This window comes from Onychomys torridus, chromosome 9 (assembly GCF_903995425.1).
Source record: "Onychomys torridus chromosome 9, mOncTor1.1, whole genome shotgun sequence".
Lineage (NCBI taxonomy): Eukaryota > Metazoa > Chordata > Mammalia > Rodentia > Cricetidae > Onychomys > Onychomys torridus.
In genome coordinates this window covers 67,754,824-67,773,411 of record NC_050451.1, presented here as the reverse complement: position 1 = coordinate 67,773,411, position 18,588 = coordinate 67,754,824, and the positions used below count along the sequence as shown (strand labels likewise).

Sequence of the window (18,588 nt, the reverse complement as noted above, 5' to 3'; positions counted from 1 at the left end):
AAATCCTGTCAGCCAAAGAACTGAAGAAAATGCTTAGCAAGCAAAGAAGAGCCCAAAAAAAGGCTAAGTTAGAAGAAGAGAGAAAGCACACAGAAAGGGAACGTCAGCAGAAAAGCCAGAAGAAAAAACGAGAAGAAGATGATGAAGCCGCCAGTGGTCATAAGGAAGAACTTACACCTGAAAAACTAGAAAGGGTGAGTTGAGTTTACAGTTACTGTTTTATGGTAATTCATGCTATTTGATTCTGTTCTGGCCATTATTTGTTTAAATATTTAAGTAAGAAGCCACTTGTAATATTTCAAGTCATTATGAGAACCACTGGTTACTGTTTGAATGGCAATATGCAAATTTTAGCTAATGGCAAATTATATATAGAAATATTATAGACCAGAATATCATCCTGTAAAGGTGTGTTCTGACTCTCAGAACCTGTGGATGTGCATAATGGCAAAGGGAAATTAAGGATGTAACTAGCTGAAGTTGAGAGATTACTGGAGACTCCAGCCGTCGAAGCAGGTCCTTTGCGTATATATTATGGCTTGCTGAGTGTGTGAATGAATGGGTCAGTGTTTTGTGCCTTCTCTTGGGCTCTTTTCTTTCTTTCTTTCTTTTTCCCTCCAATTTCAGTGTGTTAGTTTTTGTTTTATCTTACTATATTTTATATTTTTGTTATCCCTTAGAAGCTTGTTTGTTTTCTGATGAGAGACAGAAAGGGGATGGATCTAGATTGGAGGGGAGGTGGGGAGGAAATATATTCTGTGAGAGGGAAAAAAAAATCTACTTTCAATAGAAAGAGAGAGATTGAGATTAGCCTGAAATGTCCCCGTGGCCCAGCACGGTTAGACAAGGCCTGTCACAAATGGAGAAAAGCAGAAAGGGGTAGGGTGATGTGTTGCTGGCATTCAAGATGGAAGAGGGCCGTAGCCACAGAATGAGGGCCGCCCGCCCGCCGTAGGAAGTAGAAAAGGCTTGGAAGTGGAGTCTTCCCAGAGCCCATGGAAGGGGATGTGGTCCTTCTGACTCCTTGATTTTAAGCCTGGTGAGCAGACGGTGTAGGACTTACAATCTACAGACTGAAAGGAGTTTTTAAAAAGACACCCAGTTTTTGGAATTTGTTGTAGCAGCAGTATATTTTCATTTTATTTATGTGTATAAGTATGTATGGTCGGGGGTGGCTTGCAGAGGCCAGTAGAGGGCAGTGGATCTCCTGGAGCTGGAGGTGCAGGTGGTTGTGAGCTTCCTGACATGGTGTTGGGAACGGGCTCCTCTTGAAGAACAGTAAGTGCTCATAACATCTGAGCTATCTCTCCATCCCCTGACCATGTACTTTGAATTTATTTACAGGTAATAATTTTTAAATGTTTCCATGCTCATTTGGCTATACAAGAAAGTATACAAATTATAAATCTGTGTGTGTTTATATAAAACTTGAGAGGAATTTGGCATGTGTACCTTCCTTTTATTTATTTAATTTTGTTTGTTTGTTTGTTCATTTCTCTGTATAGCCCTGGCTGTCCTGGAACTTGCTCTAGAGATCAGGCTGTCCTTGAACTCAGAGATCTGCCTGCTTCTGCCTCCCAAGTGCTAGGATTAAAGGCTGTGTACTTGCTTTTTAAATACAAAAAATTTCCTTTCTGCTTCAAAATAGGTTGACAATCCATTAGAAGAGGCCATCAAGTTCCTCACTCCTCTAAAGACCCTTGCTGCTGATAACATTTATACCCACCTGCTAGCATTTGAAATTTATTTTAGAAAAGGTAACACATTGTTTTGAATTGAAGTTTGTATGTCTGTTGTTTTGTTTTCCATGGTGCAGGGGGTTGAAGCCCAGCCCTCACACAGGCTAGGCATGTATTTCTTCACTAAATTACACATTCTTAACCTTGAGTTCAGCTTCTAACCTTTATAATGTTGACTGTTTGAAGTTTAATTTTGTCAGTTAGATTCATTTTTGCTTTTTAGAGCTTTATGTCAACCTTCCACAAAAGGTTTAATTTCCTTTTATTTTCCTACTCAAAAATTTGCTGGGCAGCATATTAAAATATTATAATAAAATCCAGTAAGAAAATAGTTGGAGCAATTATACAAATTGTTTAGATGTGCTAGCTAGTTTTATGTCAGTACAAACTGAAGTATTATATTTGGGAAGAAGGAACCTTACTTGAGAAAATGCTCCTACTGGATTGGCCGTGAGGCATTTCTTGGTTATTGTGGGAGAATCCAACTCACTGTGGGCAGTGGCACCTGTGGGCAGTGGCACCCGTGGGCTGGTGGTTCTTTGAAGTATAAGAAAGCACACTGAGCAAGCCATAAGGAGCAAGCCAGTAAGTAGAGTTCCTCCATGGTCTCTGCATCAGCTCCTGCCTCAGGATTCCTGTCTTGAGTTCCTGTCCTGACTTTCCTGGATGATGGACTCCCAGCTCTAAGATGAAATAAACCCTTCCCTCCCCAAGTTGCTTTTCGTCCTGTGTTTTATCACAGCAGTGGAAACCTAACTAAGACATTATGTTAAACAGTTTTATTCCTTTTTGGTTTTTCCAGACAGGGTTTCTCTGTGTGGCTTGGCTATCTAGGAACTCTCTCTGTAGGCCAGGCTGGCCTCGAACTCACAGAATTCTCTTCACATCTACCTGTCTCTGCCTCCCAAGTGCTGGGATTAAAGGCATGGGACACCACTGCCTGGCCTATGTGAAACAATTTTTAAAATTTTCTTAGGAAAGCAAAATTGCCTTGGATAATGCAAATTAACTTTGAATTTTTCTAGCAAATGTTTTTTAAAAATTAAGTTCTTCAGTTGAATTTAATAAATGAAGCTAAAATAAAGTGAAGAAGATACCATGTAACTACTTATGCTGGGTTTTTTGTTTTTCTGGCACAGGGAAGTTTCTGCTAATGTTGCAGTCTGTTAAACGAGCCTTTGCCATCGACAGTAATAATGCGTGGTTACATGAATGCTTGATTAAATTTTCTAAATCTGGTAAGTATGAGGATGAAGTGTTCGTGTACATGCAACCATGAAAAACAAATATAAGCCATCCTCCATTTAGCTGGACAGGAAGGAGACTGCAAAGATGTAATCAAACCAAAGGTTTGCTTGATATCAAATGGTAGTACACCTGTAATTAAATGATAAGATTTAAGTTAGTGCATTTTAGACTATATACTATTTGTTTCAAAGGAGTGATAGAGTAATTTTACTATGTGTGTGTGTGTGTATTAAGCTCAACACTAAATACAAAAATCTTTCAGTTGATTTTTTTCCCCCTGAAAGGACAGATGAAAAACAAATCCAAATGTTTTTGTTTTTGTAGTATCTAATCATAGTAATCTTCCAGACATTGTGAGCCAAGTTCTAGCTCAAGAAATGAAGAAAATATTTGTCAACAAAGACTTGCACAGCTTTAATGAAGATTTTCTCAAGCACAATGCTGCCTCTCTTCAGCATCTACTTTCAGGTTTGTGTTTGGAGAAGTATTCGGCCTAATTAATTACTAGGGGAAAAAACAAAAACAAAACAAAACAAAAAAACCACAGGACTAGTTTTGTTTTTGAACTGGCCAAACTGTTCTTGTTAAGAAAGAGAGAACTCAGGGGCTGGAGAGATGGCTCAGAGATTAAGAGTTCTGCTGCTCTTGCAGAGGACTCAGGTTCAGTTTCTAGCACACCACATGGTGTCTCACCACCATCCATAACTCTGGTTCCAGGGGATCCAGTGCTCTCTTCCAACTTCTGGGTGTACATGTACTGCTCTTCCAGAGGCCCTGAGTTCTATTCCCAGCACCCACATGATGGCTCACAACCATTTGTTATGAGATCTGGCACCCTCTCCTGTATACATAATAAACAGACAAGCAAACCAATAAATAAATAAAAGAATACTTGAATCTATAGTAAGCAGCACTCCTGGATTTGATTCACACAGCCACTTTAGGAACACAATTTGTCTGTTTTAGGAAGGGTCACACCACGTGGTGTCTTACAACCATCCTTAACTCCGGTTCCAGGGGATCCAGTGCTCTCTTCTGACTTCTGTACAGGCATGCATGTAGTACACAGATATACATATAGGCAAAGCAGTACACATAAAATAGAAGTGAAAATGATTTTTTTTTTTAAAGTTGCACATTACCTATGCCTTTTGATTCCATAGTCATACTTTTGTAAATAACTTAATCCAACTACCACTGGGTGGAGGGTAGTAGTTTTTACCTGTAATCCCAAGACTCCAGATGCTGATGCAGGAGAATTACAAGTTTGAGGCTGGCCTTAGTTGGCTACATACACAAACCCTGGCTCAAACAAAATTAACCCAAACAAAGAAAGGGCTTTCAATACAAAGATATCTACTGAAGTGTATGAAGTGTATGTAAAATTTAGGGAAAGAGAATGAACAAATAGATGTATGTTCAGTGATATGGGAAACAGTGGTAAATGGTAGACTGGAATACCAGGTAGTCATTTAAACATTAAAGCAGTGTTAATTCTATTCACATGATTTATAATAACAGTGATTAATAGCTTTTTTATTTTTTAATTTTTTATTTTTTTGAGATGAGGTCTCATGTAACCCAGGCTGGCTTTGAACCAGCTTTGACCTAAATGCTGGGATTACACCTACTTGGTTATCTGATTATAAATAACTATATACATAAGCAGAGCAAGCAAACAATAAATGTCAATTATGTAAAAATATGCCTAGGAAAAGCTCTGAAAGGAAGTTTATACCAAAACTTTATAATGTTGCCTTTGGATACTAAGATTATGAGTAATTTTTCTCTCTTTTTATTGCTATTATGCCTATTTATTTATTTTGGTGGAGGGTTTAATGTTGTTTTGGTTGGCCTCTTACAGGCAAGAATAACCTGGAACTTCTTACTGCTTCCACATCCTGCATGCTAAGATTAGAGCCATGGTCCACCACATGTGGTTTTATGCAGTGCTGGAGATTGAGCCCAGGCCTTTCATGCATGTTAGGCAAGCAGTCTACCAATTGGGCTACATCCCCAGCCTTGCGTTATATATTTTCTGTCTTGAAATGTATTTGTATCCTCTGGAGCATTGCTTTGGTGGGTTGGGGAGGGGGTAAGGGTAGCGGAGTCATGATGAGTTATGGGGGACGCAGATTCCAGAGACCAGCATCAGGGTGCAGATCTAGTTCAGTGTGAAAGTTCACTGTCATGTATCCATATATTATCCAGTCAGCTAAGGACACATCGAATTATTATCGAGTGAGTCTGAGTGGCACGCAAACCGTGGCCTGTGAGGGTGTACATGAGGGACAACATGTCCTGGCAGTGTGTCCGTGGACAAAGAAAGGGCAGGGAGCAGGCAGTGCTCTGGGCTCAGCACCGTTCTATGGGGACCCCATTATTACATCATCTGGTGTGCTAGAGACTCGGGTCTGCTCCAGCAGCCATGGGAGCCGTTTGTGCTTCTCTCGTTCCCTGTCTTGTAGAGACACTGTGTGGACACACACTGCTCTCTGTGTCCTGTTTTGTTTTGGAAAGGCAGCTTACACCAACTCCTAAAATGTCAAGGGCAGCCTAAATGAAAACTAGATGGAAGATGATAGAAAATTGGAGATAAAGTGAAGTATGTACCAGAATTAACTGTGCTTTCCTTCCTGTAGTGGAGATAAAAATTATGTAGATAATTTAATCTAAGCTTTGTTGTTAAAGCAAATGTCCCCATTGTAATGCATATGGGAGAAATACTTACATTCAAAAAATTACATTTGTAGGTAGAAAGAGCAGAGAAGAATTTCTCTTTAAGAACACAGAGAAGACAGAGAATGGAGAGATGGCTCAGTGGTTAAGAGCATTCGTACACTGCTTTTCCAGATAATCTGAGTCAGATTCCCAGTACCTCATCAGGTTGTTTACAACTACCTGTAACTCCAGCTCCAGAGGGATTCAACACCTCTGGCCTCTGCAGGTACCTGCACTCAGATGCATAAACCCACACACACTTAAAAATAATAATTTTTTAAAGTAATAGGTAAAAGTAATAATTTTGGAAAACCAGGGTAGTAGAAATAATTTCTTTATAATTGTGAGAAATAGTTTTTGAAATATTAAATGGGATTCTAAGGAAAGGAAAATATCTACTATATAAAAATAAAACATGGGGCCTAGAGAAATGGATCGGAGGTTAAGAGCATTGATTGCTCTTCCAGAGGTCCTGAATTCAATTCCCAGCAGTTACATCTGTTATGATATCTGATGCCCTCTTCTGGCATGCAGGCAAACATGAAGACAGAACACTGTATACATAATAAATAAATAAATCTTCTTTTAAAAGGAATGAAGCATTTATCTAATCATTCTTTATTAATAAAAATTAGATACCGGGGTAGGAATCTGAGTGGTCAAAGAAGTGACCACTGACTCCTCTGTCCTTCCTCAGTCCACAAGGGCAGAGGATCTGAGTCCCACCCTACTACTCCTGTGTCTCTATTCTAGAGGTCCTCGGTCCTCCAAAACCTCTATGGCTAATTTTGGTCAGCTGGTAGCCAGCTCCACCCTCTGATTCAAAGTAAACTTTATTGACAGTTTGGGGAGTGTCAATTACAGTCAAAATATCCCATAACAAAAGAAAAAGAAAAGCTCCTTTAAAAGAAAAAAGTCAGAAGTCCACTTTATAACTGTAAGTTAATATGTATAGGGTTCTCAACAAATTACTAACAAATAATGTACACTAATAAGAATATAGTAGGATCGTGAACACCAACCATACCATTTTCAGGACACATGAAACTGGGTTTTATTTTAAATACCTTTTAAAAATTTGTAAGTATGGAAATACCTTTCTTTGAACATATTTCTTTGTGACAGTAATTTCTTCTTTAGATGCTTTAGTTTAAGGCACTATGCTTTTTAAAAGTGGTTTTGGCTGAAATATTGATTGTATAGATAGCCCTGTACATTTATATTTTGAATTACATTGTTTCTAAGTGCAGAAGTTGACAAATTAGCCTTCTTTCAGTAAATGTTTGATAATTGTCTGTGAAGGAAAAGCTTTGATAATGTGTTTTCTTTTAAAATTTATTTTTAAAATTTTATGTGTCTGGGGGTTTACCTGCATGTATGTTGGTGCACAACATGTGTGCAGTACCTGTGGACGCCAGAAGAGGGTGTCAGATTGCCTGGAACTGGAGTTACAGATGGTTATGAGCTGCCATGTGGGTGCTGGAAACTAAATCTGGGTTTTCTGTAAGAACAGCAAGTGTTCTTAACTGCTCCTCTGATAGTTTTTCTGTGGTAACTCATACACTCAATGTAGCCCAATGCTTCACTGGGATGTTACTAAATAGGAGGAAATTAGGAACAAATGTCACAGTTGGCTGCCCAGAGCTGGTGGATGCCAGCTCTAGCCCACCACTAGTTGATTAAGCACTTTAAGCCACATCTGATTGGTCAGTATAAACTAAATGAAACGTAAGCCTTAAGAGTTACTCACATTGAAATGTCTTGGAATTTCAGGTGCTAAAATGATGTATTTTCTGGACACATCAAGGCAAGAGAAAGCAATTGCTATAGCCACTAGGTTAGATGAAACTATACAAGACAAAAATGTGAAGGTAAGACTCTTCCCAGGCCGATTTCTAGGTCTTGCAATATCTAATATACATCTCTATAACATAGTTCTGAGTGGGTTACAGAACTTAGCCTAGATGCAATTCTCAGCTCTACCCATGATGAGCTGTGTGACTTCAGGCAAGTTACGTTTCTTATCTTGTTGCAAAGATAGATGTGCAAGTGATACCTGTTGCATAGTTGAGTTGGAGTTAACTGAAATAACGAAGCATGAAGTCCTTTGTCCTGGCTCATATAGAGGCACTTAGTAATTGAACTGCTGTCACCAATAAAAGACACTCTTCCTGGATGGATATGAGGTGTGCGCCTGTAGTTCCATGACTCAAAGGGTGGAAACAGGAAGATCAGAAGTTCAAAGCTAGCCCTGGCTACATACTCAGTTTGATGCTAAGCTGCCCTGATGAAACAAAAACTAGAATTATCTTTTTGAGGCTTTTAGAGTGTTTTCCCCTCTTATAGTTTTTTTTGTTTATTGGGAAGGAGAGTGCCATGCCAAGAACGTGGAGGTCAGAGGACAACTTTTGGGATTTGGTTCTTTACTTTCCTAAGGATTGAACTTACATTGTCAGGCTTGGTAGCAAGCATGTTTATCTGCTGAGGCATCTCGCCTTTCTTTTCCCTCTTTTGAGACAGGGTCTCGATATGCAGTTCTCTTAGGACTTGGAGTTGGAATCCTGCTTCGGCCTCCTGAGTGCCACAACAACCAGCTCAACACTGGTGTTTAATGTTTTTTATTTGAAATGATTGCTCACTGTAGATAGGAAGAAGGGACTGAAGTCTTTCTCAGGGATAAGGAATAAGTTGTATCTGTTGATGAACATCATTCCTGGCAAGCTGCTGTTTTGTCTTTGTATAATTGATATTTCCTCCTCGTGTCATTAGACTCTGATACAGGTTGCTGAGGCACTGCTGGATGGCAGCTTTGGGAACTGTAGTTCCCAGTATGAAGAGTACAGGAAGGCCTGCCATAACCTGCTTCCACTTACACCTGCCTTCCTGCCTGCTGTGACTGAAGCTGCCCTGAACCAAACAGCTGATCACGAGCTCTTGCAGCGTGAACTTTGAAATCTTGTGCAAAGTGCTGCTACAGATTCAAAGCTGAACTCACATCAGGGTTTCTTTTCCAGTGTGCATTTTAATATTGGCATGAAATGAAATAATAGAAGTTTTAAATGGAGTATAGTGTAAGCTTGTTTTATGCTGTGTCTGGCCTCCAATTTACATAGACATCTGTTACAATTGCTTGTTTATACTTATACAGTCTTACACTCCTGAATTAGGAGTGTTGTTTCTTCTGTATTATACTTGAGTTGCTGATTAAGGTGTAGACAGCCCTCTTGCTATTTTCTTTTGATCTAGTTTCAGAGTCTGTTTTGATCTTTTATTGGCTTATTTGATTTTTTTTTTCAAGTGTTAGCTGTATGTTAAGAAAAAGCTGCCGGGCGGTGGTGGCACACGCCTGTAATCCCAGCACTCGGGAGGCAGAGGCAGGCGGATCTCTGTGAGTTCGAGGCCAGCCCTGGTCTACAGAGCTAGTCCAGGACAGGCTCCAAAGCTACAGAGAAACCTTGTCTTGGGGGAAAAAAAAGAAAAAAAGAAAGAAAGAAATAGCCATATCTGGGAGGTGGGAGGAGGGAAGAGAGGGGGATCTGGGGTTTGTATGTAAAATGAAAAAGATGAAATAAAATCTTACCCAATCTCACACACACACACAAGAAATAGCTATATTTTCCATTTTGGTATTTAATGCGATTGCTCCCTCTTTACCTTAACTTGAATGATATATATTTCCTCCTCATTCATATCATTAGACTCTAATATTCTTTTGTAATAGTCATAGAAGCGATACTTACGGTTGAATAAAGGAACTCCAGTTTTATGTTGACAATTCAGAATGTGAAGACTGGTTTGCCTCTTAATCATGTAACCTGACCATCAAATTTGTTGTGTGCCTGTTTTAGTTTTATAGACCATCGTGGAGGAATTGCGTTTTCTTGATTGACTGCTTAGAGAGTTAGCAAGTAGCTTGTCCTGAGATTTTCTTCAAGGGAGCATGATTGGGCAGAGTACAAATTAAAACAGCAAAGCACTATCACCCTCAAAGTCATTCTTTAACTATTTGGTGAATTCTTAGATCCCTCAGATGAGAATTTAAACCATAATTAGTTAAGCTGTTAAATCATAGTGTTGTTGAACAGTATTTGGTGGGGGCGGGCACCTTTTTTGCCATATCATATAATGGAATCACTATTTCTCAGCTATGTCAATATGTCTGTAAATCTACTATCTGATACAAACTCAGATGGAGATTTTATTAGACAGTCATAATTAAAGTGAGTTTCCTTTATCTCTAGATTTATAGTTGCTGAGAGGAGAAAAATTAACTGTAAAATAATGTCAACCTAGACAATTCTGCAATAAATTATTTGTACAAAGTTGCGTGTATATATCTGTTATTATTATGTGTCCATACTAGAAAAATACTTTGGGGGGAAAACAGAAATGTAATTATCTCAATCTTTCTAAGTTTATAGAAAATGTGGTTATTGGTAATCACCTCCCAGATGCGCTTTGGTGACACAGCAACTGGAATTCCTTTTAGTGTTTTAAACATTTAGAAATAGGGTTGGAGCCAGGCGGTGGTGGCGCACTCCTGTAATCCCAGCACTCGGGAGGCAGAGGCAGGTGGATCTCTGTGAGTTCGAGGCCAGCCTGGTCTACAGAGCTAGTCCAGGACAGGCTCCAAAGCTACAGAGAGAAACCCTGTCTCGAAAAACAACAAAAGAAATAAGAAAGAAGAGAAAAGAAATAGGGTTGGGCGTGGTGGCACACACCTTTAGTCCCAGCAATTGTAAGACAGGCAGGTGGATCTCTGTGTTGGAGACCAGTCTGCTCTGGGCTACCTAGTGAGACTGACTTAAAAACAAACAAAACTAATGGATATTTGTCATGAAATGTTCTGGCAAGTATGTGATTTTTATCTTACTGTCAGAAGGATGCCGCTTTCAGAAGGATGCGACACTGGAAATTACTATGGAGGGGTAGTGCAGAAGGAGTAGCTCAGTGGTCAGGAGCACACCGAGCCCCAAGTTCGGTCCTTGCACCCACACTGAGTGGTTTGCAACAGTCAGATGGCTCACAGCTGCCTGCAGCTGCAGTCCCCAAGGGTTCCACATCCTCTTCTGGCCTCTGTTGGGCACTTGTTCTCGTGTGCACAAACTACACACACATGCACACGCATAATAAAAAAAATTAAGATTTTAAAGTATTTCCTTGGAGTGATTCAGTGTTTCCGAGAGTTCTGGGTGCATGTAGGTGAGGTGAAACTACCTGTCCTCAGCCAGAGCCAGTGTGTAGGTAGGGTAAGGGGTGCTTGACATTGGGGTCTCCAGGGCTATGCCAAGATTATGATTAGCCAGATATGCCACAGAAACTCCAGTCAAGTAACCAGTTTGAAAGAATATTGGCTGATCTGTGTGTGTGTGTGTGTGTCTGTCTGTCTGTCTGTCTGTCTGTCTCTCCTGGCTTGCCTCTTCTAGTTCTGCCAGGCTCCCCGAACATACCGATTTTCAACAGTTCTGCTGGATTTAAATCACAGATCTCCAGTCATCTGGAACTTCAGTCATAGCTTCAAACTGCGTAACTCATATACAGACATCATCAAATGTTAGGCTGTGGGTTTGAATCTTTAAATTGTTTCTGTTGAGTATTTGTATTGTATTTGTATTTGTATTGTATTGTTTTCAGCAATACAAAGGTTACATAGAAAACTGGTACCAGAGAAGTAGCTATGCTGTGTTTAAATCTGACCATGTGGCTTATAGGCCCATGGGTTGGGAAATGCTGTAACATTGTAAGCAGAGCTTCGTGGACCGTTCTGGTGACAGTCTGAAAGTCCAGAATACCAAGACAGATTGTGGATGCTCAGTTCATTATAGCTCAGGGGGAACAGTGACTATTGGGAACAGGGCTGGAGGCCTGTGTTGTATTCTGGCAGAGTCTGGCTGCATTTTGCCCGTGGCTTGAAAATTTGAGTGAGACTGGATTAAAAGTAATAACAGACTAAATAATTTATCAGAGGAAAACTCCAAGACAGCATAATACTCAGGCTGTGGCATGGTTATTTCTTGTTGCTTTTAGGTAGATGTATAAAGAAAAGTGAGAGTTAAAAAGCAAAGCAGAATAGTGTGCAGTTTGGTTGTGCAAGTACAAAGTGGTTGCAGTCATTGGAACTTAGCACCATTGGAGAGACACTGCCTATTTTGCACTGGGAAATAAGTTTGCTCAGCCGAGGTTCCCATCATGTGGCAATGCATTTGAAAGACGAGAGTGCTGAAATGGGGCCCTGTTGAAAGAAAGGGTCATTGTAGTAGTTTGAATGTAATTGGCCCCCATAATCTCAAAGGGATTGGTATTATTAGATGTGGCCTTGTTGGAGGAAGTGTGTCACGGTGGGGCCAGGTTTTGAGGTCTCCTATGCTCAAGATAATGCCCAAAAAGCTGTAGATTCTCAGTGAAATTATCTCCAAGGGAGTGGCCACGTGTGCTATGTGTGAATGGCAGGTCTGGATAGGTAGGGCTTCTCAACTTCAGAGCTCAGGTCGTGTTACCATGTGCCTCTGATGTCACACGTGGAGCTGCAGGGTTTCATGTTTGCTCTGCTAATGTTGAGTCTTGTTTTGGTTCAGTACTCCCTTGCTCTGTCTCCTTCCTTTTCGGACCAGGAATTCTTTATTAGAAGACGTCACTTTTTGTTGTTGTTTGTTTTTTGATCTTGTAGAAGTTCCAACTAAGACTTCCAAATGTGAGAAGATATTTTAGACTTTTGAACAATGTTGAGACCATTAAGACTATGGGGACTTGAAGTTGGACTGAATATCTCTTACATTCCAAAATTTGCATTATGAAATGAGAGCGATGGATAGAATGCTATGGTTTGAATCTGAAATGCCCCCCACAGGTTTATGTGTATGAATTCTGGTCCCCAGCTTGTGCTGTTTTCAAAGCTGAAGAGTCCTTAGGGTTTGGGCCTGGTTGGCAGAAGTTAAGTCATTAGACCCTTTGGAGACTATACCCACACCTGGTGTTGGCTGGGGTCTCTGCTGCTTACATGCCATTATGAACTGCTCCACACATGTTCTCTGCTGTGGAAGACAGGTCTCTCTTGACACCATGGCCCACAATAAAGTTGGGTCACTATGATTTACAAAAGTAGCTAACACATCCTATTAATGAATCTGTGATTTCCCCAAGCTAATGGCAAAACTGAACCAAAAACCTGGATGCCATGGCATTCTTGCTTTCTCTCGGTGTCCACCATTGTTGGTCATCCTGCCTGCATGCTCCAATCCTGGTGTCCTGACCCAGACCCTCACAGGTAGCCAGGGCAATTGCAGAGGTGGCGTCAATTGCTTTATGATGCTGAAAGTTCACTTTTCCTTGCCTGTTCTCTGCAGGACCTCTTCTGAAAGTACAACTTGGTGTCAAGTGTTTAAGATTTTAATGTCTCGTTTGTTCTTTACATGAAAGAACAGATGGTTGGCCTGTCCTATAAGAGCCATCTCTCTTGTCATTTTCCTTTTCTAGTCTTGTAATTCTCCCAGGCAGTGCCCAGTGGATCACTGAGTAATTTGCTAGCCTTGCGTAGTGTTGGTTTTCCTATTGGTTGAATGGGGGTTATAATATCTACCTCAGATTTTTTTTTTTTTTTTTTTTTTTGTGGAAGTGAATGTAGTTCTTGACACATAATTGATGAATAAATACTAATACTTTTAAAATTTTGTGAATGTGTGTGTGTGTGTGCACGTGCACGCACGCGTGCGTGTGTGCATGTGTGTAGGCACACATGTACCATAGCACATGTATGGAGGTCAGAGGACTGTCAGGTGTTGATTCCTCCCACCATGGATTCCTGGGATCAAACTCATATTGTCAGGGTTGTGAAGCAAATGCTTTTATCCACTGAGCCACCTCGCCAGCTCTAAGTATTGGTATTTCTGATTCTCCTTGCTCAGATGCTCGACCTGTCATGCTCTCCTTCTGCTATGCTTTGTTAGCTTGCACTTCTGTCTAGGATGCATTTTCCTGCATTCCTTTCCCTGGAAACCCCTAGGGTAGAGATTAGTTGAGGAATCCTCATTTCCATATTTGTATCCCTCTTCCAGAAGCATTTTCTATTGTAGTCTGTAGTAACTAACAGCTTACGAATCTATTACTGTTTCAACATCCATCACAAATATAATATCCACCATTCATCGGGTGTCTTGTATAGCTAGTACAGTGCTCAGCCCTTTGTGTACATTTTTACAACAGTCTTGTATCACCAGTTATGAGTTGGTTTGTATGTTAATTGTATGTAAATGATCAAGTCAGTGAGACCTTAGTGGCTATGAACCCTAGCATTCACCTTTACATTCCCGGCACTTACACAGGCTTCTCTTTCCCTATGTATATTCTGAAATGCTTGCCGAATGAATAAACAGTGTGTTTCTTCCTCTACTTCCATCATAACTAAAGAAGGTTGAAATTATTTTCATTGATAGGAAAATATATAATAAATTTTGTTTCAAATAATAGAAATAAAGCTAAATAAGAGCAATAGTATCTGCATCATCCATTGCCAAATCTTTTCTTTATTGGGCCATTACTTTTCTTCTATCTTGTAGGTTTTATTTTATTTTTATTTTTTATTTTTTGCTTTTCGAGACAGTTTCTCTGTGTAGCTTTGTGCCTTTCCTGGAACTCACTTTGGAGACCAGGTTGGCCTCGAAATCACAGAGATCCGCCTGCGTCTGCCTCCCGAGTGCTGGGATTAAAGGCGTGCGTCACCACTGCCCAGCTATTTTTATTTTTTGAGGTTATTATTATTACATCATCCCCTGTAGTTGGAATTTTCTCCATTCTGCCAGGGTCCCCAGCCACTCAGACCCAAGTAAACACACAGAGACCTATTATTTATAAACTGTATGACTGTGGCAGGCTTCTTGTTATCTAGTTGTTATATCTTAAATTAACTGTTATCTAGTTCTTATATTTTAAATTAACCCATTTCTATTAATCTGTAAGTTACCATGTGGCTTACCTGTATTTTACATTTTGTTTCTCAATGCAGAGGTGGTTGGCAGTGTCTCCTGACTCAGCCTTCCACTTCCCAGAATTCTCCTCTCTCCTGTCCAACCAATACTATACTTCCTGCCTGGCTACTGGCCAATCAGCGCTTTATTTATCAATCAATCAGAGCAACACATTCATAGCATACAAAGCTGTATCCACAGCACTTCCCCTTTTCTTTTTTTTTTTTTTTTTCACAAAGGAAGGTTTTGACTTTAACATAGTAAAATTACAGATAACAAAACAATTATCAAGCAAGAATTAGTTACAATATCTAGTCTGTTTGTATTTGGCAAAATTAAAGAAGATACCTATCTTTACATATCCTATATTTGTGAGTCTAAGGTTTTATATCTAACTTATTTTTTATCATAATTAAGGAAACTATGACTATCAAGTCTTCAAATACATCAAAGACCTCAGAAAGATATAATATTACCTGAGAAAGAGGAGGAAGATGCAAGCAACTTTTGAGAGTCTTGTGAGAGAAGACAGAGACAGCTGGTATCCTGGACAGTCATCCAAAGTTTCTCTGTAAAGTTGGGGCATCTGTCTTCAGCCACAGGCCTAGAGTCTCTCAGTCACTTTTCTCTGTGTCCTGTAGAATGTCTGGCAGTTTCCTCTGTGAAGCAGGAGCCTGGAGGACCATTTTACCTTGCAAAGTTCAGTGGTCACCTTCCTATGGGTCCTGTATGTCCAGATGATAACATTTTTTTCAAGCAGTCCAGACCAGAACAGTTTCTTGCCCAAATGGCTATTTTTGCCAAGAAGAAGATAAATTCCATATGGAGTATCTCGATGCCCATCTTTCTCTCTGAAGTAAATCAGTGCTGCCAGGAGCAGACATGTCTCACTGTCCAGAAAGTCTGAATTTTCAAAACATTTTAAATGCCATGTTCTGTAGGTCTTTGAAGTGTTTGAAGATTACCTACCTGATTCAATTATATCTATGTATACCTAGAAAACTTAACATGACTATAAATTTGACTATCATAGAAGACTATTAATCTGTATTTTTTAATTATCCATTACAATCTAAATGAGTTACATAAACTTAATACCTCAAACAAGAGTAGAACTATATATACAGTATAACAAGATTAAGTTTAAACTTGTATCAATAAACTAAAATCTATACTGATGTAAAACAGTTTAAACAAGTTGTTGCTCTTTAAAAGTAGGTTCATTACTCTACCCTTTCATCCTATCATATCTATATTCTATGTTTCTATACCAATCCCCCCTTCCCTTTCCTCCTTCCAAACCCTCCCATATAACGCTCCTTGCTGTCTTTCCAATTCATGACCAATTTTACTAATTGTTGTTACACGCATATACGTTTATGTATATACATATATTATTAAATACAACCTGTTCAGTCTGTATAATGTTACTTCCATTATGTTTTTCAGGGTTGACCATTGGCATTGGACAACCCATCGGTGTGCTCTTCCTTGGGGAAGACTGCTTCTCCAACTCTTAGCATCCCTTCATTGTCTGCAGCTCTTTATATTGACTGTAGGTTTTTTCTTTAAAGGAAATTAATAATTATGAAGATTGAAAGAAGTTATAAAAAATAAGTAGAGAGAGACAAGTATGATTGTACAAACTGTGGCAACCCAAGAAGAAAAGCTCAGAAGTCAACTCAGGCAAAGAATAAAGAGGTTTTAATGTAGCACTAATTACAGTTGTTAGTAGTTTACCTGTTAAGACTCATGGTTTAATCAATTAGAAGACTCAAGGTTCTTAGGATGTATTAAATGCTTATAAGAAGCACAGCTGAAGCTAAAATTTGAACTAAAAAAACACAAACAAACCAGAATAAATAAATAGGCTAAGATGAATGAACTAACCAGAATGAAGTAGTTCAAACCAAACTTATGCCAAGCATGACAAGATGATGTGGCCATATTGACTTCCATGTGCTCACTTGCTGCAAAGTCTATCAAGTTGTTCCAACCACAGAAAGTCAAAGACAGAGAAAATCTTACATGAACAGAACCCACATTTCTTGAAGAGGGAAAAAGGTAATAATTAGCACCAAATTTCTTTCCAGAAGCCAAACAGAAAAGAGTAAAATATAATACTTAAAAGAATTGAGAAAAAAACCAGCCTAAAAGTTTATATCCAGCAAAACTGCCCTTCAGATGGGAAGGAATAAGGTTTAACCAGAGATTGAGTTGGTCTTTAGCAGATCCATCTTGCTACAGCTGTTAAGCATTCTTAAGAGGGAAGGAAGACTGGATTGGTCACAAACAAATGTACAGAGTACTAGAGCCAGAATAAATTAAGGCAAAACTGTTCTTTTTCTTTCTTATTTAATCCATGGAGCTTATCGGAATACAACAGTATGTTGGGTGATGGTAATTTAGGAATTCATGGAATGAGCATTGGATAGGAGGAGCTGGCAGCTCTGTTCCAAGGCACCTACATGGCCTACGAAGTAGTAAAGTGATACTTTAAAGTGGCCCACGATCAGTTGTAAAGCTATGCTGCAAACTCCAAGGCAACTACTAAGAAAATAGCAGTGTAGCTGAAAGGCTGAGATGAAAGATACAGAGTGAAAGATGAAATGCTGAGCTAAAGTCAGAGCGTGAAAAAGGGCTGGAGGAAAAAGGGAAGAGAGGCAAGATGGAAGGAAGGAAAGAAGGAAGGAAGGAAAGAAGAAAGGATGGATGCGAGAAAGGAAAGGAGGAAGGACAGAAGGAAGGAAAGAAAAGAGAAACAATAAATTTAAGTGTACATCAGTCTTACTTTACTGTGTACTTTGGCCACATGTGACATGTGGCTGGCCACTGGCCACTGAAATATGACTAGTGAGGATGAGGAACTGATTTTCACATTTTCATTTTAAATGTAAAGGTGTTTGGTTTGTTTCTTTTTGAGACAGTTTGAGTGTGTAGCCCTAGCTGTCCTGGAATTCTCTATGTAGACCAGGCTACCCTTGCACTCACAGAGACCCACCTGCCTCTGCTTCCAAGTACTGACATGAAAGAGCTGTGCCACCAAGGCATAAAGATCTTTTAACATTTATTTACGTACGTACGTACGTACGTACGTGTGTGTGTGTGTGTGTGTGTGTGTGTGTGTGTGTGTGTGTGTGTTTATGCCACAGTACTCATGTAGAGTCACAGCTTTCAGGAGTCAGTTCTCTCTTTCCACTGTTTGGATCCTGGAGATAGACCTTGGGTCATCAGGCTTCTTTCCCAACTGAGCCATCTTGCTGGGCCTTTCGTCCAAGTAGCCGTAGATGACCACTGCTAGTGTTAGACAGTGGTACCTGTCAAATAGTTCTCAGAAGGGACACCATTGCAGTTCCTCCACCAAAAGGAACACCTTTTTCAAACCTGGCAAGACAGATGCGTATTGGAGAAGTTGCCTCCTTTCTTGAACCCTTGCTGCTGTGTTTTTATCTAGCTTGATGCTAAGCTCCCTAGCCTGCTCTGTGAAGTGTGAAATACAGAGGGAGCACTCATTCAGAACTGTTGCTGAGTGCCGGCACTCACCGAGGTACTTGGACTCATGCACACCTCACTGTGGGAGAGGCATGTTGACCATCCTCATTAGACGTGACTCGAAACTAATAGAAAGCCTCAACTCAGACCCATTCTTTTCAGCTTCGAAATGTGTTCTTGTCTGTCATGTTCTATAATCATAGTGTCTGTCTGGCCTTGGCCTGTGCGAGGTCAAGGTCTTGTCTGTCTGACAAGAAAGCCTCTGAGGATAGGTCTAAACCAAGCTTATAGAAGGTGCTCATACCTGTTCCCTGACATATTTATGTTTATGTGCATCATTGCTGTTAAAACTTTTGCTAGCATGCGATTCTGGATCATGGTTTCTGAAACGTTGCAGTTGTGTGGTTAGATCATTATTTTCCCACTAG

At 39.9% G+C, this 18,588-nt stretch overlaps 1 protein-coding gene across 4 annotated transcripts in view; it reads left to right on the top strand.

Annotated features, from left to right (window-relative positions):
- The window catches only part of Naa16 (N-alpha-acetyltransferase 16, NatA auxiliary subunit), a 61,814-nt gene extending 52,733 nt beyond the window's left edge, over positions 1-9,081 (top strand). For all 4 annotated transcript variants that reach the window (XM_036199361.1, XM_036199362.1, XM_036199363.1 and 1 more), the window contains 6 exons: positions 1-194; positions 1,649-1,757; positions 2,879-2,977; positions 3,312-3,455; positions 7,482-7,579; positions 8,478-9,081. In XM_036199361.1, the coding sequence (XP_036055254.1) occupies positions 1-194; positions 1,649-1,757; positions 2,879-2,977; positions 3,312-3,455; positions 7,482-7,579; positions 8,478-8,660 (827 nt within the window). In that variant the 3' untranslated portion in view covers positions 8,661-9,081. The remainder of the gene's footprint in view (positions 195-1,648; positions 1,758-2,878; positions 2,978-3,311; positions 3,456-7,481; positions 7,580-8,477) is intronic.
- Positions 9,082-18,588: the final 9,507 nt, after the last annotated feature.